At 49.8% G+C, this 19055-nt stretch overlaps 1 protein-coding gene across 2 annotated transcripts; it reads left to right on the forward strand.

Moving 5' to 3' along the window:
* Positions 1-790: 790 nt before the first annotated feature.
* NCF4 (neutrophil cytosolic factor 4) lies at positions 791-19055 on the forward strand. Of its 2 annotated transcripts, XM_084643484.1 has the most exons (11): positions 791-978; positions 4185-4269; positions 5626-5779; positions 6098-6168; positions 6755-6882; positions 7870-7927; positions 11391-11489; positions 13498-13628; positions 13739-13804; positions 16601-16860; positions 18867-19055. In XM_084643484.1, the coding sequence occupies exons 1-10, from the start codon at positions 947-949 to the stop codon at positions 16833-16835; spliced, it is 1059 nt and encodes a 352-aa protein (XP_084499610.1). In that variant the 5' UTR covers positions 791-946; the 3' UTR covers positions 16836-16860; positions 18867-19055. The 2 variants fall into 2 exon arrangements, with proteins under 2 accessions (XP_084499610.1, XP_084499609.1); XM_084643483.1 differs by lacking the exon at positions 18867-19055 and having other exon boundaries at positions 16601-17795.

A 19055-nucleotide genomic window follows, 5' to 3' on the forward strand; every position in this document is an offset into this window, starting at 1 on the left:
GGGTCCTACTTCTCACTCCCACCAACCCATCATCCTGGCTGGTTCCTGGCCGTGATCCCCTTTGAATCTGGCACCCAAGGGCAGTGGCAGCAGGTGAGTTTCATAACAGCTCTTCCTACCCCTGCTTGGAAAGCTGCACTTTGGCTCCATCTCCTGGCCATATAAGGGAGAGTCCCCAAGGAGCCACAGAGCTTCATTCAGAGGTGAAGGATTTGCTACAGCCTGAGGGGGTCACTGGCAGGGAGGAGGGGGGGCTGTGGATACAGGGATGTGTGGGAGTTTGGACATCAGAGGGAAGGGAGGTGGACAGGCCCCTCATGGGTTATTTCACATACAGCCTCACAAAACCGAGGCCCAACTCTGTTCTCTGGGTGGCACGTGTCATTATCCAGAGAGGCAAGTGGGGTGTGGGGAGATGGACTACTTTTTGCCAGTCCCTGAGATCCAGATTTCTGCACAATGCCAGTCAACCTTGCCCTGGCATTTTTATTGGGCCTGATTCTCCACTGCTCTGCACTCTGCAGGACACCAGTGCAAAGAGAGTGTAAAATGCTACCAGCCTGGTAGCTTGTGACAGTCCCTTTGCACAGGAGCCACAGTTTCTGTGTGGTGACTGGCAGTAATGAGTCAGGCTCATCGGTCCCTTTTGACAGTCTGCCTTTCACTTCCCTAACATGGGGGAAGTTTCGCCACACATGCTGCAGTCACAAAGCTGCCTGGCTTATGGGCTCTCTTTCGGTAGCACTTCCTCAATCTGGTGGGAGCGGGAAACGACAGGCTAACACTGATGTATTCAGAGTAAGATTCCTGAGGCCTTGCAGAGGGTTCCCAGTACATCCAGACTAACAGAGCTAGAGGGGTGGGGTCCTGTTTGCTCCCAGTCCACTAGAAGAAAGGAAGGGCTGGTCCTTTCTGGGGCTCACCTGGACACCAAGAAGCTGAAAGGATGTCTCTTCCCCGTCAGCTGCGAGACAAGAGGTGAGTTCCACAGAAACACTGCGATACCACTCTGCTCCTTCCCTTTTGCTTTGTCTGTGAAGAGACACTGCCTAGGTGTGGCTGCAGCCACCAAAACATTGGGCTTCCTTTGTGTGTGTGGGAGCCCTCAGTTTTTAAATAGGAATAGCCCCCCCTAGTGCTATCAGGGGCCCCATGGAAGGCTCCCCATCCAGGGAGGGCAGCAGGTATTTGCCTCTTTGTCCTTCCTGTAGTTCCACCAGGGGAGGGTAACTTTAAACTGCAGCTGGGGCTCCGCAGCAAAGGCTGGCTGTGACCCACGGGCACATCCCGTGGCCGCTCTAACAGCAAGTGGTGGCGCCTCCCGAGTTTGGAGTTGTGTTGACTAACTCCGGCAGAGCAAGAGATTGTGGGCACCTTGCGACACTACAATGCCCTTCTGTGTGGACTCTCCACCGTCAGAGGCCCCTTGTTCTGGGGTCTGATGGGAGAAGGGAGAATTGATCCCCCTTCCATACTCTTTGCTGAGTGGGAAAAAATTCCATTGCTAGAACTGGAAACCACCTTTTCCCCATTCCCACTGCTCCTCCACTTTCTTCTCCAGCACTTTTACTTCAGGATTAACACAGAGAGAGCTCTCACACGGTGGCATGTGACTGAGGCAAATGAATGTGCACCTCTCTGTTTTTATCAAGGGGGTTGGGCAGAGAAGGGCCTTAAAAGAAGGTGAAAATGGTCTGGTCAGACCTGTGAGCCCATTACTCTTTATTGTGTATACAGACAAAAGTGAGATAGGTGCCCATGCTCACCTTAGGCCAAGGCAGACTGGTCTACAATTATTATCCTAATGTAAGCGGGGGAATGGTCCCGCTATTGTGAGGAACTTTCCTGGCTTATACAGTATTCCAGTGGACTTAAGTAGCAGAAGGATCTGAGTCCCCACTCCCTTTACCCAGAGACCTGCCTGACCTCGAGGGCTCCCCTTCCACTCTCCTGTGTGGCAGAGTCCTCGTAACCCCAACAAGGCTGGGCCCAGGATTCCTGGGGGGCTCGACCCCTAACCTTGTTGTGGTCACTTAGGGCAGGGGCTAAGGTGTCCCCACTCTGGGGTGCTCTTTCCACTCTGGACGCTTCCCTGACCCACTGACCATTGCATACAGTTCAAAGCAAACACAATTTATTAAACAATCAATTTTTAAAAAATAAGGAAGAAAGGGGAAAGGTAAAAGGAAAACACGTCACCCGCTCTGTGGCACGGGGACGCCACAACCAGCGTCTCTGGAATGTCCGGGCGGTTCACAGTCTGTTCCTCACACGTCCCAGGCCTCCTTCTCAGGCCCCGGCTGCGCTGCAGGGATGCTGCGGGTCGGACACTTGCTCTGGCCGTGGCCACACGTCATCAGGCTCTAGGCAGCAGGACCCTTCCCAGTGTCGCCTCTGCCCCGTCGGGGTTATGATCCCCCTCCAAGTCTAGCCTGCAGGGCCTCTTGGCTGGGGGCGTCTCCCTGTGCTGGGCCCGCTGCCCAGGGTCCCCCCTCGCTCTCCCCAGCTGCTCACCGCACCCGGCTCTGGTCTGGTCTACTCCAACTCCAGCTCCAGCACGGGTGCCTCCAGCTCAGCTCCCCAGGCTCCTCCTCTAGCCCCTCTCTGGCTCTGGCTGCTGCTCTCTCCTTAGCTCTGCCCTTCTGGACAGGCAGCCCCAGCTCACACTGAGAAGGACGGGACCCCATGCTCCTGATTCTCTCATTGCCCTGCCTGCCTCATCCATCAGGCTGACCTGGAGCATTGTCCTCTCCCCATTGGCCCTGAGGGCTGTCAGTCTCAGGATCTTCATTCCTCTTCAGCCGTTCCCCTTTCTTTTGGTCCTGGGAGAGGGCCAACCAAAACCCCCATTACATTTCAGAAAGGGGCCAACAGTGCCCTTACACCAAGTTTTCTATATACTGTAGGATGGTCAAGAACGTGCCCCGTTGTCTGCCAGCAAAAGCGCGCTAACCCAGACCCTTCGGTGGGTAGCCCTGCTGGTGTGGCTGGACCTTAGAGCATGGGGGCAGATTTTCAGACTCACTGCATACCCACAGCTCTCACTGATTTCAGTTGGAGTTGTATGTATTCAATGGTCCTGAAAATCAGACATCGGAGGACTATACAGTCATCCTTGCAGTTTGTGGGACCCCAGGCTTCCAGAAAGAGAGAAATCGGGGCATGAATTGCCTTCTTCTTGCTTCTGTTGCTGTCTGGTGCCTGGCAGCAAGATGTTGCCTTCCCCCCCTGGCTCTACTGCCTGCGAGGGTGTTATAAATATAAAGGGAAGGGTAACCACCTTTGTATACAGTGCTATAAAATCCCTCCTGGCCAGAGGCAAAACCCTTTCACCTGTAAAGGGTTAAGAAGCTAAGGTAACCTCGCTGGCACCTGACCCAAAATGACCAATGAGAGGACAAGATACTTTCAAATCTGGAGGGGGGACAAAGGGTTTTTGTCTGTCTGTGTGATACCTTTGCCAGGAACAGATCAAGGATGAAAGTTCTCCAACTCCTGTAAAGTTAATAAGTAATCTAGCTAGAAAATACGTTAGGTTTTCTTTGTTTAACGGCTTGTAAAATTCGCTGTGCTGGAGGGAATGTATATTCCTCTTTTTGTGTCTTTTTGTAACTTAAGGTTTTGCCTAGAGGGATTCTCTATGTTTTGAATCTGATTACCCTGTAAAGTATTTACCATCCTGATTTTACAGAGGTGATTCTTTTACCTTTTCTTTAAATAAAATTCTTCTTTTAAAACCTGATTGATTTCTCATTGTTCTTAATATCCAAGGGTTTGGGTCTGTGTTCACTTGTACAAGTTGGTGAGGATATTATTATCAAGCCTTCCCCAGGAAAGGGGGTGTAGGGCTTGGGGGAATATTTTGGGGGAATAGGACTCCAAGTGGTCCTTTCCGTGTTCTTTGTCTAAAATACTTGGTGGTGGCAGCGTTTTACCTAATCCAAGGGCAAAGACTTTGTGCCTTGGGGAAGTTTTAACCTAAACTGGTAGAAATAAGCTTGGGGGGGGTCTTTCATGCGGGTCCCCACATCTGTACCCTAGAGTTCAGAGTGGGGAAGGAACCTTGACAGCAGGGGATAGGACCAGCCCAAGAGTTGCAGAGCTTACATGGAGCCATTAGTTTGCTTGTGCCAAAGGCCAACACCAGCTGTAGTAACCCAGCTCTTTCTTCTCTTGCCTTCCAGTGACTTTGACCAGCTTCCAAATGAAGTGCCTGTCTCCGCTAACATTGCAGATGCCCAAGAGAAGAGAGGCTTCACCAGTTACTATGTAAGAGAGAGACTCTCTCCATGTGCTCACAGGTGTGACTGGCTCAGCATTGGGCCAGGGAAATAGGATGCAACGTGTCTGGCCTGATGCCGCTAGGCATGGCCTGCTGTGTATACAGCCTTCCGGTCTCCGTGTTGTTGGGTGGGGCTTGCCTCCCTCTGGAATGGGGCGGTGTCTGTCACAGGTGCACCCTGACAATCCAAGTAGCTGTGGGTGTGGCCTGACAGTGATGGGCTCTTTGGCCCTGCCTGTTTCCTAAGTCTTTCCATAGCCTTGTATAGGAGATTCAATGGGGATAGGGGGATAGACAGTCTGACAAGGAATAGCCCATCTTGGCACGTGCAAATTAGGAAGCTCCCTCCTCCACAGAAGAGGATGGGAGATCAGGACAGTGAATCACTGGAACACCAGGGAGGAGAACGGGAGGGAAGGAGGAAAGAGGGGCGTGAGATGTGCAAAGAGTGAGCTCTGGATGAGGTCTGCTCAGTGTGCCCTCTGCTGGGTAGACTCCTCTTGCCAGAGGCATTGACCACTGATCTCCCACTGAGGGTCTGCAGGGTTTAGACTCGGCTGCAATAAGTCTTGGCTACTATCTGCTTAAGTCTCCTTGGAGTGTCTGGGTACCAAGTGGCACAGGGTTCAATGCTTGGGAATCAGGCCGTCCATTAATCACAGCAGACCAATCTGTTTGGGAAATCAACGGGAGTACTGTCTGGTGGTTAGAGCAGGGGACCCAGAGTCAGGAAATCTGGGCACTGTTTCTGACTCTGCCACTGACTTGCTGCATGACCATGGACAAGACTCCTAGGCCAGAATGTTCAAACTTGTGTGCTTGAAATCAGCGAGAGTTATGAGTGCTCAACACCTCTGAAAACCAGGACCTTAAATTAGGGGCCTAAATGTGGATTTAAGATGTCCAAGGAACCCAAGCTTTAAAATATTATCTTTAATCTCTTGGGGGCATTAACTTCCCCATCTGTCAAATGGCAATCATAAAGTGGTGTTCTGCCCTCTGATGGAAGGTGTTATATGAGAGTAAAGTATTATTGTTAGCATTATCTAATGCCTCAGATCCTCCCAGGTTTGCTGTGCGCTTGATGGTGTGGTAGTAAACAATCACAGTGACTTGATCCATAGGAAACTTGGGGACACAGGCAAAATCAGCCTGGCGTAGTTATTATTTTATAGCACCCAAAATGCCAGATTCTTAACAGAAAGCTTACCTTCTACTCCAGCCTCCTGAAAAAACAGCCCAGACAGTGGACGGCTGGCTATATCCATCCGCTCTGTGCCTCACTTGCGCTCTGTAGATCTTATTAGGTATGCATGTGGCCCTCACTCCCTCTTCCTCTTCAGGTGTTTGTCATTGAGGTGAAGACAAAAGGAGGTGGCAGATACTTGATCTTCCGCCGCTACCGCCAGTTCTACGCCCTGCATAACAAGCTAGAGGAGAGATATGGGGCAGAGAACAAAAGCAACACCTTTGCCTTCACCCTCCCCGTGTTGCCAGGTAGGCTGTTGTCGAATGCAGCCCTGTGCCTGCTTGCAGACATCCTTGGTAGTTATTCCAATCTTAGCTTCTCCTAGTGGAGCTCATTGCAGGGAAGGGTGCCGGAGTCCTGGCTGTGAGAACCAGTTCCCAGCAATGGTGGTTGTAGAGATCAGTGGAGGTGTAGTGGCTGGGGGATTTCCTCCAGCAGGGGTCACTGATGTGGAAAGCTGGAAATTCTTTTGCCTGTATTTCTTGTCCCAGATGCTACTGTCATATTGCTTCCTTCCCATTTTCTTTTTGGTAACTCTTATGGTTTGTTGGTTTTGTGCTTTCCAGGAAAGGTTTATGTTGGCGCGAAAAAGGAGATTGCAGAGAGCCGGATCCCTATCCTCAATATTTACATGAAGGTAAAGCTTGAAGTTAGAGTAGAGTTTGTTGTGGGTATACAGAGTCAATGTTTTGGATAGGTCCCATTTGAAATCATCTTGGATAGCTATGTCCATCCCAGCAGGGGGTACCTGGCTCTCTTTATGGTGCTCACCCTGAGACACCCTACTTCCCCGAGTCACCATAACACTGGGGAGAGAACTCCTTCGTGTGCAGGTTGATTATGGGCCCTGTATTAAATGAGTGGCTGACTGGGGCCTGCAGCAGCGGATGGGCTGATAGGCAGTGATGGGAGCCTGCCACTGCCCAGCTCTGCCCTCTCCCCACAGGGATTGCTGTGATTCTGGGGTGGGAGGATGACAGGAAGAGGGTGAACGTCCCTGGAGTAGATCAGGCATACTGGCAACACATTGGCCAAGGCCAGCAGTGAATAGAGGCAAAACCAGCAGCTGCTCAACCCTGTCCCACTTAGCAGGGGGATTTCTGACAGTGATGCACCTCCTTTGTGTGTCTGTAGGTTGGAGAGGTGTTTCCATTACCCAGGTAACATACAAAGCGGATCTCTCTCACTGGTGTTATTCTGCTCCCTTGTCTCCCCTGACACAGAAGCTGCTCTGCCTGCCCAGCTGGGTGCTGATGGATGAACACCTACGACTGTTTTTCTACCAGTCGGAGTTTGACTGCGAGCAGGTGCCACAGGGGCTGCGGCGGCTTCGCCCACGCACTCGCCGAGTGTAAGCCTCGGATGTGTTTCCGCCTGGGTGCCTGCTCGAAGGGAGGGTGTCCAGCGCCCCTTGAGGAGAGGGAAATTGGGGAGTCCCAATGTGTCCCCCAAATAAGTCAGTCAAATCCTACTCTACTGCTTGTCTGTGCCATGTAAACTGGACTGTTCCCACACTCAGTAGCTAACCCTCCAGTATTCAGGCTGCATTCTGTCTAAGGCCAGGGAAATGCTGAAAGGCCATTGGCACTGTTTTAAAATGGTGCCCCACTCATTGCGCTAGTGACTCTGTTCCAGTGATCTCTGTAGGGAGCTGTGTGTGGTGTGGGCAGGCCAGGACTGGGGACTTGATCCTGCACTGCTGAAGTCAATGGGAGTTTTGCCATTGATCTCAACAGCAGTTGGATCAGATCTTAAATGAATGTGGAGACTCAACTGGTCCCCATGCCTCACCTGAGCAGGGGCCTATCCTCCAGAGCAGCACTGGGATCCCACAGGAGAGCTGTGCTGTGTAGAGCAAAGGAGAATGAATTCCCCTCCCAACCCAGCAGCATGTGTGTGTGAAGGCCTGGATTGAATTAACACAATCCTTAAGGCTGAGATTTTTCCAAGGGAACTAACTAGCCCCCCAGGGCAAGTCTCACTTCCCTGCTCAGCGCAGCGGGAGAGAGGGATTCCTCCAGAGCGGGGTGGGTAAGGGAGGTCTAAGATTCTGAGTACACTGTTGGAATTCCCCTCTGTGCTCAGCAGAGGGCTTTGCCAGGCAGGGTTTGCTGCTGCGACACACGAGAGCTGAGAACACTGAGGTTAATGTAGTCGTGTCCGTGTCTATTTGCTCGAGTCGCATGTCGTGCCCAGATACTCTGGCGCTTTGTAAAGTGACTTGTGACTTGGATCACCTGCCTCCTAGATGGTGAGGAAGCAAAGACTGTGCTATTCAGCTGCTTTTCTTACCGCTAGAAAGGGGTGTTTACCTTCCCGTTGTCTCCTTCCTCTGCAGCAAAAGCATTGTGCCCCAGGCGCCCGGTTTTGACCGCATGGCAGCTCCGCGGGCTGAGGTGGGTACCCTGTGCAGCATGTAGCAGGTTGTAAACAAAACTGCTTTTCCACTCACGGATCTGTCTTATTACATCTGTGCCATTCTTGGGAGAGGTTCATGTGTTGGGGGAGGAGGGAAAATGGAATAAGCATAGATAGGAAATTCCTCTCACTTCAGTGCAGGAGATGGGAAGGGTAGGAGAGACTAGTGTGCGGTGAAGCAGAGGACTGAAGATATATATAGACTGAATCCGCCCCTCTGCTGAATAACAGGAGGGTCTTATTGGAGGATCAATATGAGCTGAATCTCAGAAATGACAGAACATAGAGAACTCAGTGCCAACTTTTCTGCATTTAGGGGGCGTCACCCATAGCCTCAGTCTCAGGCTCCGATTCAGCAAAGGACTTAAGCACATGCTTAGCTGGAAGTATGTACTTAAGTCCCATTGCTTGCTGTAAGATAAGCACGTGCTTAAATGCTTTGAATCAGGGCCTGCAGCATTCTCGTCACCAGGATTGGAAGAGCAGGGAAAACCAACACTCCTGTTCCAGCCTCAAGACCTAAGCTGGGAAGGGGAAACTCTTACAAATGGAAAGGGGTGGGGAGAGAACGTGAAAGAGTGGGGGAAAGGAGAGAGAGAGATAAAACACAGAAGGTAAAAGTAGATGGGACAAGGCTGAATCAGAAAAAAGAGAACGTTTCAATAAACTGAAAACTTGTAAAAGGGGGAACACTTACAGAACTAATAGTCCAAGGGAAAAGTTGGGCATTGGGAAAGATACACTCAAAATCCAGGAAGATACATGGAAAATAGGAAGAGCAAAGGGAAAAGAAGGAGAAGAACAAAGGAGAGGGCAAGTTCCTGACCCCACCCCCTTCTCCTTTAAGTGGATAGAAAACTTGTTTGATACAAGATTTTGACTCTGCCATTTGATGGCGATTTGGATGTTTCCAGCTGCTTTAAAAATAATCTTTCCTGGCTTTGGGAAAGACGAGTTGACACTCCTTCCTCAGCCCCAGCTCCCCTTGGGTATTTGTAAGGCTGACTGCATTCCTTTCTGTCACTAACAGGAAGTGGGGGCTTTTCAGGGCATGCGGCTGCAAGCCTCTTTCCTGTTTGAGCACGCAGAGTTGGCTCAGAGTTTTCCTGAGTTGGAGTGGTTATTTCCCTCTGTCAAGACACAAGACACTTGCACTGTGAAGCCGGTGTGGGAGGCCCTTCTTAAGAGACACACTAAGCTCCTTTTTTGGGGCCCCAGAGTAGAATATGCTGGTATGTTCTTGCTTCTCTAAGGCAAACGTAAGGGGACTCTTGCCCCTAACTAAAACTCAGTGGGGGTGTTTGGGTTGGCTACCTCCCAGTACAAAGGGGAAGGGTCGATGGGAAATCAGGACCCTGAGACTGACAGTCCCCAGGAACAACGGGGAGAGGCCAATGCTGCAGGTCAGCCTGATTGACAGGGCGGGCAGGCTAATCAGGGAGTCAGGAGACCAGGGGGGTCCCGTCCTCTGTGTGAGCTGGAATTGCCTGGGTCAGGCAGAGTGGGGCCGAGCTAAGGAGAAAGCAGGGGCCCAGGCTGAGCTGGGGAGCAGAGCTGGGCCAGCCAGAGGGGCCAGAGAAGCAGCGCAGGAAGCAGGTCAGTGCTGGGAGCAGCGTCACAGAAGAGGCCACTGAGCAGACCTGTGCTGGGAGCAGAGCTGCAGCAACCAGGGCCAGAGGGGCCAGAGAAGCAGCCCAGGGAGCTGGAGGCAGAGTGGAGCTGGAGTTGCAGCTGGAGCTGGATCAGTCCAGAGCCAATACACTGAGCAGCTGGAGAGAGTGAGGGGGGAGCCTGGGCAGCGGGCCCAGCACAGGGAGACGCCCCCAGTCAAGAGGCCCTGCATATTATGTAAATGGGGGAATGGTCCTGCTATTGTGCGGAACTTTCCTGGCTTATATACTACTCTAGTGAAATGGGCTAGTGAAAGGATCTGAGTCCTCGCTCTCACTTCCTTTACCCAGAGGCCTGCCTGACCTGAAAGGCTCCCCTTCCACTCTCCTGAGTGGCAAAGTTCTTGTAACCCCGACAAGGCTGGGCCGAGGATTCCTGGGGGGCTCGACCCCCAACCTTGTCATGGTCACGTAGGGCAGGGGCTAGGGTGTCCCAACTCTGGGGTGCTCTCTCTGCACTAGATGCTTCCCTGATCCACTGATCATTACATACAGTTCAAAGCAAATACAATTTATAAGCAGCAATCAATTAAAAAAAAAAAAAGAAGAAAGGGGAAAGGTTAAAGGAAAACGTGTCACCCCGCTCTGTGGCACGGGAACGTCACAACCAGCGTCTCTAGAATGTAAGGGAAGTTCACAGTCTGTTCCTCACACGTCCCAGGCCTCCTTCTCAGGCCCTGGCTGTGCAGCAGGGATGCTGTGGGTTGGACACTTGCTCTGGCGGTGGCCACAAGCTCTCAGGCTCTAGGTGGCAGGACCCTTCCCAGCCTCGCCCCTGCCCGGATCCCCCTCCAAGTCTGGCCTGCAGGGCCTCTTGGCTTCCTGACTCCCTGATTAGCCTGCCCGCCCTGTCAATCAGGCTGACCTGGAGCTGACCTCTTCCCATTGTTCCTGGGGACTGTCAGTCTCAGGGTTCTGATTTCCCATGGACCCTTACCCTTTCTTTTGGTACTGGGAGCTAGCCAACCAAACACCCCCACTGAGTTTTAGTAAGGGGACAACACAAAGGAAAGGGGGCTGCAGCCAAGGGGAAATGCCATGGAAAGGTTTACCCAGAATGTGTTCTGGAACAGAGGGATTCCAGCGAGACTTTGCCTTTGAACTGCCCTGCTCTGGGGATGCACATTTCCATGCACATTTCCTGGGCACTAGCAGCTTGGAATGGTCTCAAAAGCAGAAATTGTTTGGGCCATGGTTTTGCCCTCTGGCAGATCTGAATGTTCAGTGTAAGGCTATTAGAAACTATGGGCTCAGTTGCTTTGAGATCCTTTTCAACAGCTGAAGACAGCAGCTCTTGGATCAATCATTCTCCATTGCAGCTGTACCCTTTTTTTAATTAATAGTTACTATAGTTTATGTGGTTTATGAAAGCCTGTTTAAAGAGCTATTTATATTAGTCACTAGTGAGAGGGGATGGGGTGTCCGTCCTCCATTATGAGAACCACCATCTTCTGAGATCTCAGTCTTTATTTGTTATTCTGAATAGCAGAAAAGATCTGAGGGGCTTGAGGCTCCAGTTCTCTATATGACCTTGTACAAACATTTGGATCTGTGATGGGAAGTGCATGTTGCTCCAACTCTCCTTGCTTTCCTGATCGCTCCAGCTCGCAGTGTGCATCTCAATAGCAGGGATCTATTAGGCAATATGCTCCCAAGAATGTGAGTTACAGGGAAATAACCTTTTCCTGTGAGTATGCCAGACAGGGAAAGCAGGAAAGCAGAGTTCTGTAACTCTGAATTTATCATTGAAATGGTGATTATTTCCCCCCAGGCACTGTTTGACTTTCTTGGAACCAGTACACTGGAGTTGAATTTCAAGAAGGGAGACTTGATCTATCTACTCAGCAGGATCAACAAAGATTGGCTAGAGGTAAGACTGAGGTTACTGGGGCTATGCTAGAGTTTCTGAGCTGTCAGTGTACAGCTGACATTAGTCCATGAGAGACTAAGGCCCAGATCCTCAAAGGTTTTTAGACGCCTGACTTCCAATGATTTCAATGGAAATTAGCAGTCTAAATAATTCTGAGGATCTGGGACTAAGCCTCTATCTCCATATTCCAGGGTCCTTCCTTTCTAGGCTCTGTTTGGATTTTAGGTTTCCTCTCCTTTGGTGCTTGTGTTTTACTTGTACTCTCTTTGCCTGTAGTGCGCTCTAGGGTATGTAGAGTGAGTAGAACACACACAGGCCACAGAAAAGAGAAGGAAACTCCTGTTCAGATGTGATTGCTTGTGTTTGCATTACTTGTGACACACTGCCCTCCAGCCCCACCTGCACCGCCCTGTTTTGGGGGGACTTGGGCACTATGAGGAGGTAACGAGAATGGGCTGCAGGAGCATGCTGGATGTCTGCTGATATGGTATCTCTGCTTTCTATAAGAGGACAGCCTTCATGGGGAAGTATCTGATGTCTGTATATCATACACTGCTCCAGTCCTTCTGTAGCCAACCACCCAATCCAATATTCCTGTTACAGGTACGACATCAGGTCACTTCCACTACAGTCATCTCATTATGTTGATATAGTGTACTTGGACTTTCAGAAAGCCTTGGACAAGGTACTATATCAAAGGCTCTTAAGCAAATTAAACAGCCATAGGATAATGAGGGAAAGTCCTCTCATGGATCAATAACTGGTAAAAAGATAGGAAACAAAGGATAGGAATAAATGGTCAGCTGTCCCAGTGAAGAGAGGTAAATATCTGGGTCCCCCAAGGATCTCTACTGGAACCAGTGCTGTTCAACATATTCATAAATGATTTGGAAAAGTGGGTAAAACAGTGAGGTGGCAAAGTTTGCAGATGATACAAAACTACTCAAGATACTGAAGTCCAAAGCTGACTGTGAAGTTACAAAAGGATTTCACAAAACTTGGTGACTGGGTGACAAGTTAGTAGATGAAATTCAGTGTTGATAAATGCAAAGCAAGGCACATTGGAAACTATAATCCCAACTATACATGCAAAAATGATAAGGTCTAAATTAGCTGTTACCACTCAAGAAATAGAGTTATTATTTATAGTTCTTTGAAAACATCTGCTCAGTGTGCAACAGCAGTCAAAAAAAGCTACAGAATGTTAGGAACCGTTAGGAAAGAGATAGATAATAAGACAGAAAATATCACAATGACACTGTATAAATCCATGGTACGCCCACACCTGGAATATTCTAGGCAGTTCTGGTCAACCCATCTCAAAAAAAGATGTATCAGAATTGGAAAAGGTACAGAGAAGGGCAACAGAAATGAAGAGAGATTAGACTAAAGAGATGTCTAAGGCGTGGTATGGCTGAGGCCTATAAAATCATGAAAGGTATGGAGAAAGTACAGAGGAAAGTGTTAGTTACCCCTTCACAGAATGAAAGAATTGGGGGTCATCCAATGAAATGAATAGGCAGCAGGTTTAAAACAAACAAAAGGAAGTACTTCTTCACACAATGCACAGTCAACCTGTGGAACTCACTGCGAGGGCATGTGGTGAAGGCCAAAAGTAGAACTAGGTTCAGAAAAGAACTAGGTAAGTTCATGGAGGATAGGAACCGTCAAGGGCTATTAGCCAAGATGGTCAGGGATGCAATCCCCTGCTCTGAGTGTCCCTAAACCTCTGACTGCCATAAGCTGACAGTGGATGACAGAGGATGGCTCTCTCAATAATTACCCTGTTCTCTTCATGCCCTCTGAAGCATCTGTCACTGGACACTGTCAGAGACAGGATACTGGGCTAGATGGGCCATTAGTATTACCCAGTATGGCTGTTCTTACATGACCATATCTGGGGAGTTCTGGCAGTCATCTCCATGGAAATGACTCACATTTCCACAACAGACCACATGTAGCCAAAATAGTGCCCTCTTTGTCATTCTCTTCTTTCCACTTGTCCCAGGGAACCGTCCACGAGGCCACTGGAATCTTCCCATGTGCTTTTGTGAAGATCATTCAAGACTTACCCCCGGAGGAGGGCACTATCAATTGGCTGCGCTGCTATTACCAGGATGACACTGTCAGCAGCATCAGGTAAGGAGGCGATGCTTTCAGGTGATGCTGGAGAGATGCCCGCGCTCCTGCAGCCCCGTCAGGGAACTGCTCTGATCATGTGAGATGACGATATCTTTTCCCTCTTCTAGGGACATATCAGTGGAAGAGGACCTGAGCAGCACCCCATTGTTCAAGCACCTCATGGCATTAATGAGGTACCGCACAGGCAGATGGAGGTGCAGGCGCTACTGGATGCAGAGAGTCACTCCCAGGCATATTTCCTGAGTTCCTCCCGCTCCTGGCTGTGTTAGGGTCTGTCCAGCCACCCCAGTGTTCTGGGCCTGACATACTCCTCCCTATTAACCTGGAGAGTTGGCAGTTGTCACAACCTGGCCCAGGACCAGCCTGTGTGGTCCCTAGTCTGTTGTGAATGGACCCAATGACTGGGTCCCATGTGCTTCCAAGCCAAGTGGGCCTGGGCAGAGTCTAGTCATTGCTTCTAGCTGTTGGACTCTAGGATACACTCCCAGGCTCAGGCCTCTTGTCTGACACCCTTGGGATGTGCGGGACCAGTGTCCAGCCACCCTAGACAGTCATCTACACAGGAGAGAAAAGGTATTGCCACCACCCGTGGAGACATCTGCACGGCACATACTATGTTGTGTCCACACACAAAAATGCTCTTTATTTTTACAAGTGATGCCAGCATCATTGAGTGTGCACCTCCTCTGAGCAAGTCTTGATAATGTCTCTGCCCACCCTGTTATTTATGAGTGGTATTGCCGTAGTGCCTAGAACCCTAGTTATAGACCAGGACCCCATTGGGCTAAGTACTGAACAAACACAGAGTCTACCCCAACATCCTTGCCCACTGTTGCAAGTCCAGGGTGGCTGGAACTCACAGGCATTGCAGTCACATAGACATGGCTGGTTCTCCCATCTCAGCCCACCAATGCTTTTCTCTACTCAGCCCTAAGCTTGCCAGCCCTAAGCTTATAGAAATAATGAGTCCAGGCCCTCAAGATCATGAGATTGGCTTGAGACTCCTGAGACTTTAATTATAAATGTTGGAGGGTTTTTTTTTTAAATTTACCTTTTTGGCATTTGAAAAGGGTCACATTTTCAAATTATTTTCTCAAGCATGAGGTCTGAGATACCCATGTAATCAAATGACTCCAGGAGCTGGGGTTTAAGAAAAACTTGCAATAAAATTGAGAGACTTGGCAACACTACTGATCAGTGACCTCTCTGCACTCTGTTAACACCTCCCTTTGGTCTTGGCTCGCCTTGTTCTCTCCAACCTGGTTTTAGCAGGCCTGCAAGCCACTGAGCCATCTATCACCTGGCTTGTTGTGACTGACAATCCCACAAATAACAAGCTGGACACATGGCAATAGGCAATAGAATTTCACTATAGTTTTAAAACTTGGAGTATTAAAAATCAAACATGGGGGCCAGTTTCCTTCCACTCTTATAAAGGAAACAAGCAAGGGGGAAAGGGGTTTTTTATGAATTTACCAATTTTATATAGGTTTAATACACTATTAAACCAGTAGACCAAGAGACCCAAGAAAGAACTCTGCGTGGCTTGAAAGCTCATCTCTCTCACCAACAGAAGTTGTTCCAAAATAAGATATTACCTCACCCACCTCGTCTCTCTCATATCTTGGGAGGAACGTGGCTACAACAACACTGCAAACAAATATTAAACCAATAAACTATTTTACTTATTGTAGAGCAGTTTTTTGTTGGGCCACTCATCTGGGAGTTGGTGGAGTAGCATCCCCTATGTTTGCCCAACCTCTGAAAGGGATAGTAGAAGAAGCATTATAACTTCATTTTGAATGACAGTGGAATTACAGATATACTCACTAGGCAATACTACTCCTGCCTCCTAACTGCTCCAGTTGCAAATTCACCTATCCCTGGCAGTCTAGCTGGGTTTCTGTAATGGTGTTTGAAACACTGGTTGTCTACTAGCAGCCAAACTCTATAGTGTGTCCCTAGTGCAGGGGGCGGGGGGGGGGGTAAATTACGGCCCAGAGGCCTCATTCGGCCCTTCAGACATTTCAGAGCTCCAGCCGGGGAGCAGGGTCCAGGGCTTGCCCTGCACCAGTGGGGGAGTGGGGTTGGGGGCTTGTTCCGCTCCGTGCATGCCAGGGCTCCATGCAGCTTCCAGAAGCAGTGGCATGTCCCCTCTCCACCTCCTATGCGTAGGGGCAACCAGGGGGCACCGCACACTGCCCCCTCAGCTCCCATTGGCCGGCAATTGTGGCCAATGGGAGCTCCAGGGGCAGGGGCAGGGGCAGCACCTGCGGATGGGGCAGAGTGCAGAGTCACCTGGCCACGCCTGTGCATAGGAGCCGGAGGGAGGACATGCCGCTGCTTCTGGGAGCTGCTTGAGGTAAGTGCCACCCAGACGCTGCATCCCTAATCCCCTCCTGTGCCCCAACCCCCTGCCCCTGCCCTGATCACCCTCCTGCCCTCTGAACCCCTCAGTCCCAGCCCAGAGCACCCTATTGCACTCCCAACCCCTCATCCCCCACCCCAGAACCCGCACCCCCAGCCGGAGACCTCACCCACTCCCACACCCCAACCCCTAATTTTGTGAGCATTCATGGCCCGCCATACAATTTCCATACCCAGATGTGGTCCTTGGGCCAAAAAGTTTGCCTGCCCCTGCCTCAGTGAGATGCATGCTGGCAACCATTTTCAATAAGTATTGGCCTAGTGCAGATGTACTCACAGAGGCCAGTGTTCGAGTGAAGGGCAAAGAGACCCCGGCCTCAGCTTCATATCTGTATAGTGTTAATACACAGCACGGTATGGGCACAGCTGATCTGACACCTCCCATTCATTGGCTTGGGAAGGGTTAAATATCTTCAAAAAGCTGGGTGTGCTGCCATTCTTTAGAGTTCTGCTTAGAGGGCTGCTGTCTTTTGTACACTAACATGCAGTATCTTCCTGGCATTGTTTGAACCCTAGGGTTTAATCCATTTTTCCTCTCCTAGGAGAGAGTTTGACCGTGATGACATTGTTCTGAATTACCGGGACTCTGAGGGTGACCTGATCCGTCTGGTCTCTGACCAGGATGTCGAACTCATGGTGTCTCAGAGCAGGAGACGACCCTCTAAGAAGCATTTTTTCCCTTGGAAGTTGCACATCACCCACCAAGATGACCTCAGTGTCTACAACACCAGCCCAGGAGGAGACACTAGTCAGGCACTAGAAATGAAAGGACGGTGACTGCCACAGGGAGCTGTTTCAACAGGTGGCTGCACCCCTCCATTCACTGTACCGACTGCTTCTTTTAACTAGGCTTGAGACAGGCAACAATCACAGCAGGTTAGATACTGGTGCCCCGGGACATGGAACAATCAGAACAAGTGGACCTACTGGCGCCTGAGAGCAGAAGTGCTGAGGTGTCAGGGGAGCCCTGCAAGCCCAGGCACCTCAAAGACTAAGTGGACACTGTTAGTAAATGTAGTTAGTAAGCTGGCTGTAAATAATTGTAATTGTGTGTCCGTGTTGGGTTTGAAGTGTTGTTTTGGCTGGGAAGAGAAGATGTGCTATTGTGGATTATGCCTTTAAGGGCTGAGCGCCCCAGCTTGAAATCTGGGGCCGACTGGAACTGGTCACGGAATAAAGCAGAGCTCTGTCTAGTGCCTTTAGCACTGAGTGATGACAGAACACCACAAAAGGGAATGGGAAGGATGCTGGGGGACCCCAAATGGCCCCTGGGATTTGCCATGCTGCTGGGTCACCCTACAGTGAGGAGGATAATTTCAGGGGCTTTTATGACAAGCTGTTCCTGCTTGTCTAAGCCCAATCTCCCATAGCAACGTCTCTCTGTGGGCATGAAGATGCCAGCATCTCAGGGTCCGTGTTCATAGAATCATAGAATATCAGGGTTGGAAGGGACCTCAGGAGGTCATCTAGTCCAACCCCCTGCTCAAAGCAGGACCAATCCCCAGTTTTTGCCCCATATCCCTAAATGGCCCCCTCAAGGATTGAACTCACAATCCTGGGTTTAGCAGGCCAGTGCTCAAACCACTGAGCTATCCCTTCCCCTGTTCTCTGATGTCTAGGTTCACTTCACAGATAGTAAATCCAAATGGGAATCAGAGTAACAGCCGTGTTAGTCTGTATTCGCAAAAAGAAAAGGAGTACTTGTGCACCTTAGAGACTAACCAATTTATTTGAGTGTAAGCTTTCGTGAGCTAGAGCTCACTTCATCAGATGCATACTGTGGAAAATACAGAAGATGTTTTTATACACACAGACCATGAAAAAATGGGTGTTTATCACTACAAAAGGTTTTCTCTCCTCCCACCCCACTCTCCTTCTGGTAATAGAGAAAACCTTTTGTAGTGATAAACACCCATTTTTTCATGGTCTGTGTGTATAAAAACATCTGTATTTTCCACGATATGCATCCGATGAAGTGAGCTTTAGCTCACGAAAGCTTACGCTCAAATAAATTGGTTAGTATCTAAGGTGCCACAAGTACTCCTTTTCTTTTTTCCAAATGGGAATGAATCCCTCAGAAGGGAGGAGATGAACCGTGGCTGGCGAGGGGGCATCACACAGTAACACTGTCCACTGGCTGGGGGTGCACTGGTGGTTTAGGATCTGCTCATGACTGTCCTGTCTGACATGGCTCCTCAGGGAACCCAAGGGCTTCTAGTGTTTGTTCCTTCCTGCTGGCCCTACACAGATCATCTACTTGCCACAGTTTGCAAGGGGAGAGTGTGACGTTCTGTACCTCATGGGAACACCTTACACCCCCATGTTCATCCTTATAATATGATTGTGTGGTATCTAATGCAAAGTTTGTCATGTCGGGTGTCTTTGGAAGGCTCATGGTGTACTGAGCATTGTTGTTATGGTAATGTTATAGTAATGTGATAGGTTGTAATTTCATGTATATAGTTATGAGGCTGTAACTGTGTCCTCATGGCTTAAAGCAAGCCAAGGCAAAAACTCTCCAAGAGCAGAGGGGCAGTTCACACCTTATCAGGGCTGAATGGGACAAACCCAGCCCAGCCTCACAGGAACAAAGGACACTGGCCTAGGCAACAACAAAGGATCTATTGGACTCTTGAGTGAGTCACCCCCCTTCCTTTGGTCAGTTTGGGATTGCAATGAGGTAATGCTCACCTGACTCTGAAGGGTGGGGGGGGGGGCAGGGGGGCAAAGCCAAGAGGGAAGAAAGAACATGATAAAAAGAAGAGACGTTTGCCATGCTCTTCCTCTCTCTTCCACCTCCATCTACAGACATGACCACCAAGCGACTGAAGTGCTGCTCAAAAGAAAGAGCCTGGACGAAGGTCAACCAGCCAGCCTGTGGTGAGAAGCATCTAAGTTTGTAAGGGCATTGAAAGTGTTAAGATCAGCTTAAAATGCGTTTTGCTTTTATTTCATTTGACCAAATCCGATTTATTGTGTTTTGACTTATAATCACTT

Source organism: Lepidochelys olivacea (genome assembly GCF_965140295.1).
Source record: "Lepidochelys olivacea isolate rLepOli2 genome assembly, chromosome: 1".
Taxonomy (NCBI): domain Eukaryota; kingdom Metazoa; phylum Chordata; order Testudines; family Cheloniidae; genus Lepidochelys; species Lepidochelys olivacea.

Coding starts and splice junctions, on each gene's coding strand:
- NCF4 (XM_084643484.1), top strand. CDS start 947: ATGTCTCTTCCCCGTCAGCTGCGAGACAAGAG. Junction 6,883..7,869: donor CGCCCACGCACTCGCCGAGT/GTAAGCCTCGGA, acceptor CTTCCTCTGCAG/CAAAAGCATTGTGCCCCAGG. Junction 13,805..16,600: donor CACCTCATGGCATTAATGAG/GTACCGCACAGG, acceptor TTCCTCTCCTAG/GAGAGAGTTTGACCGTGATG.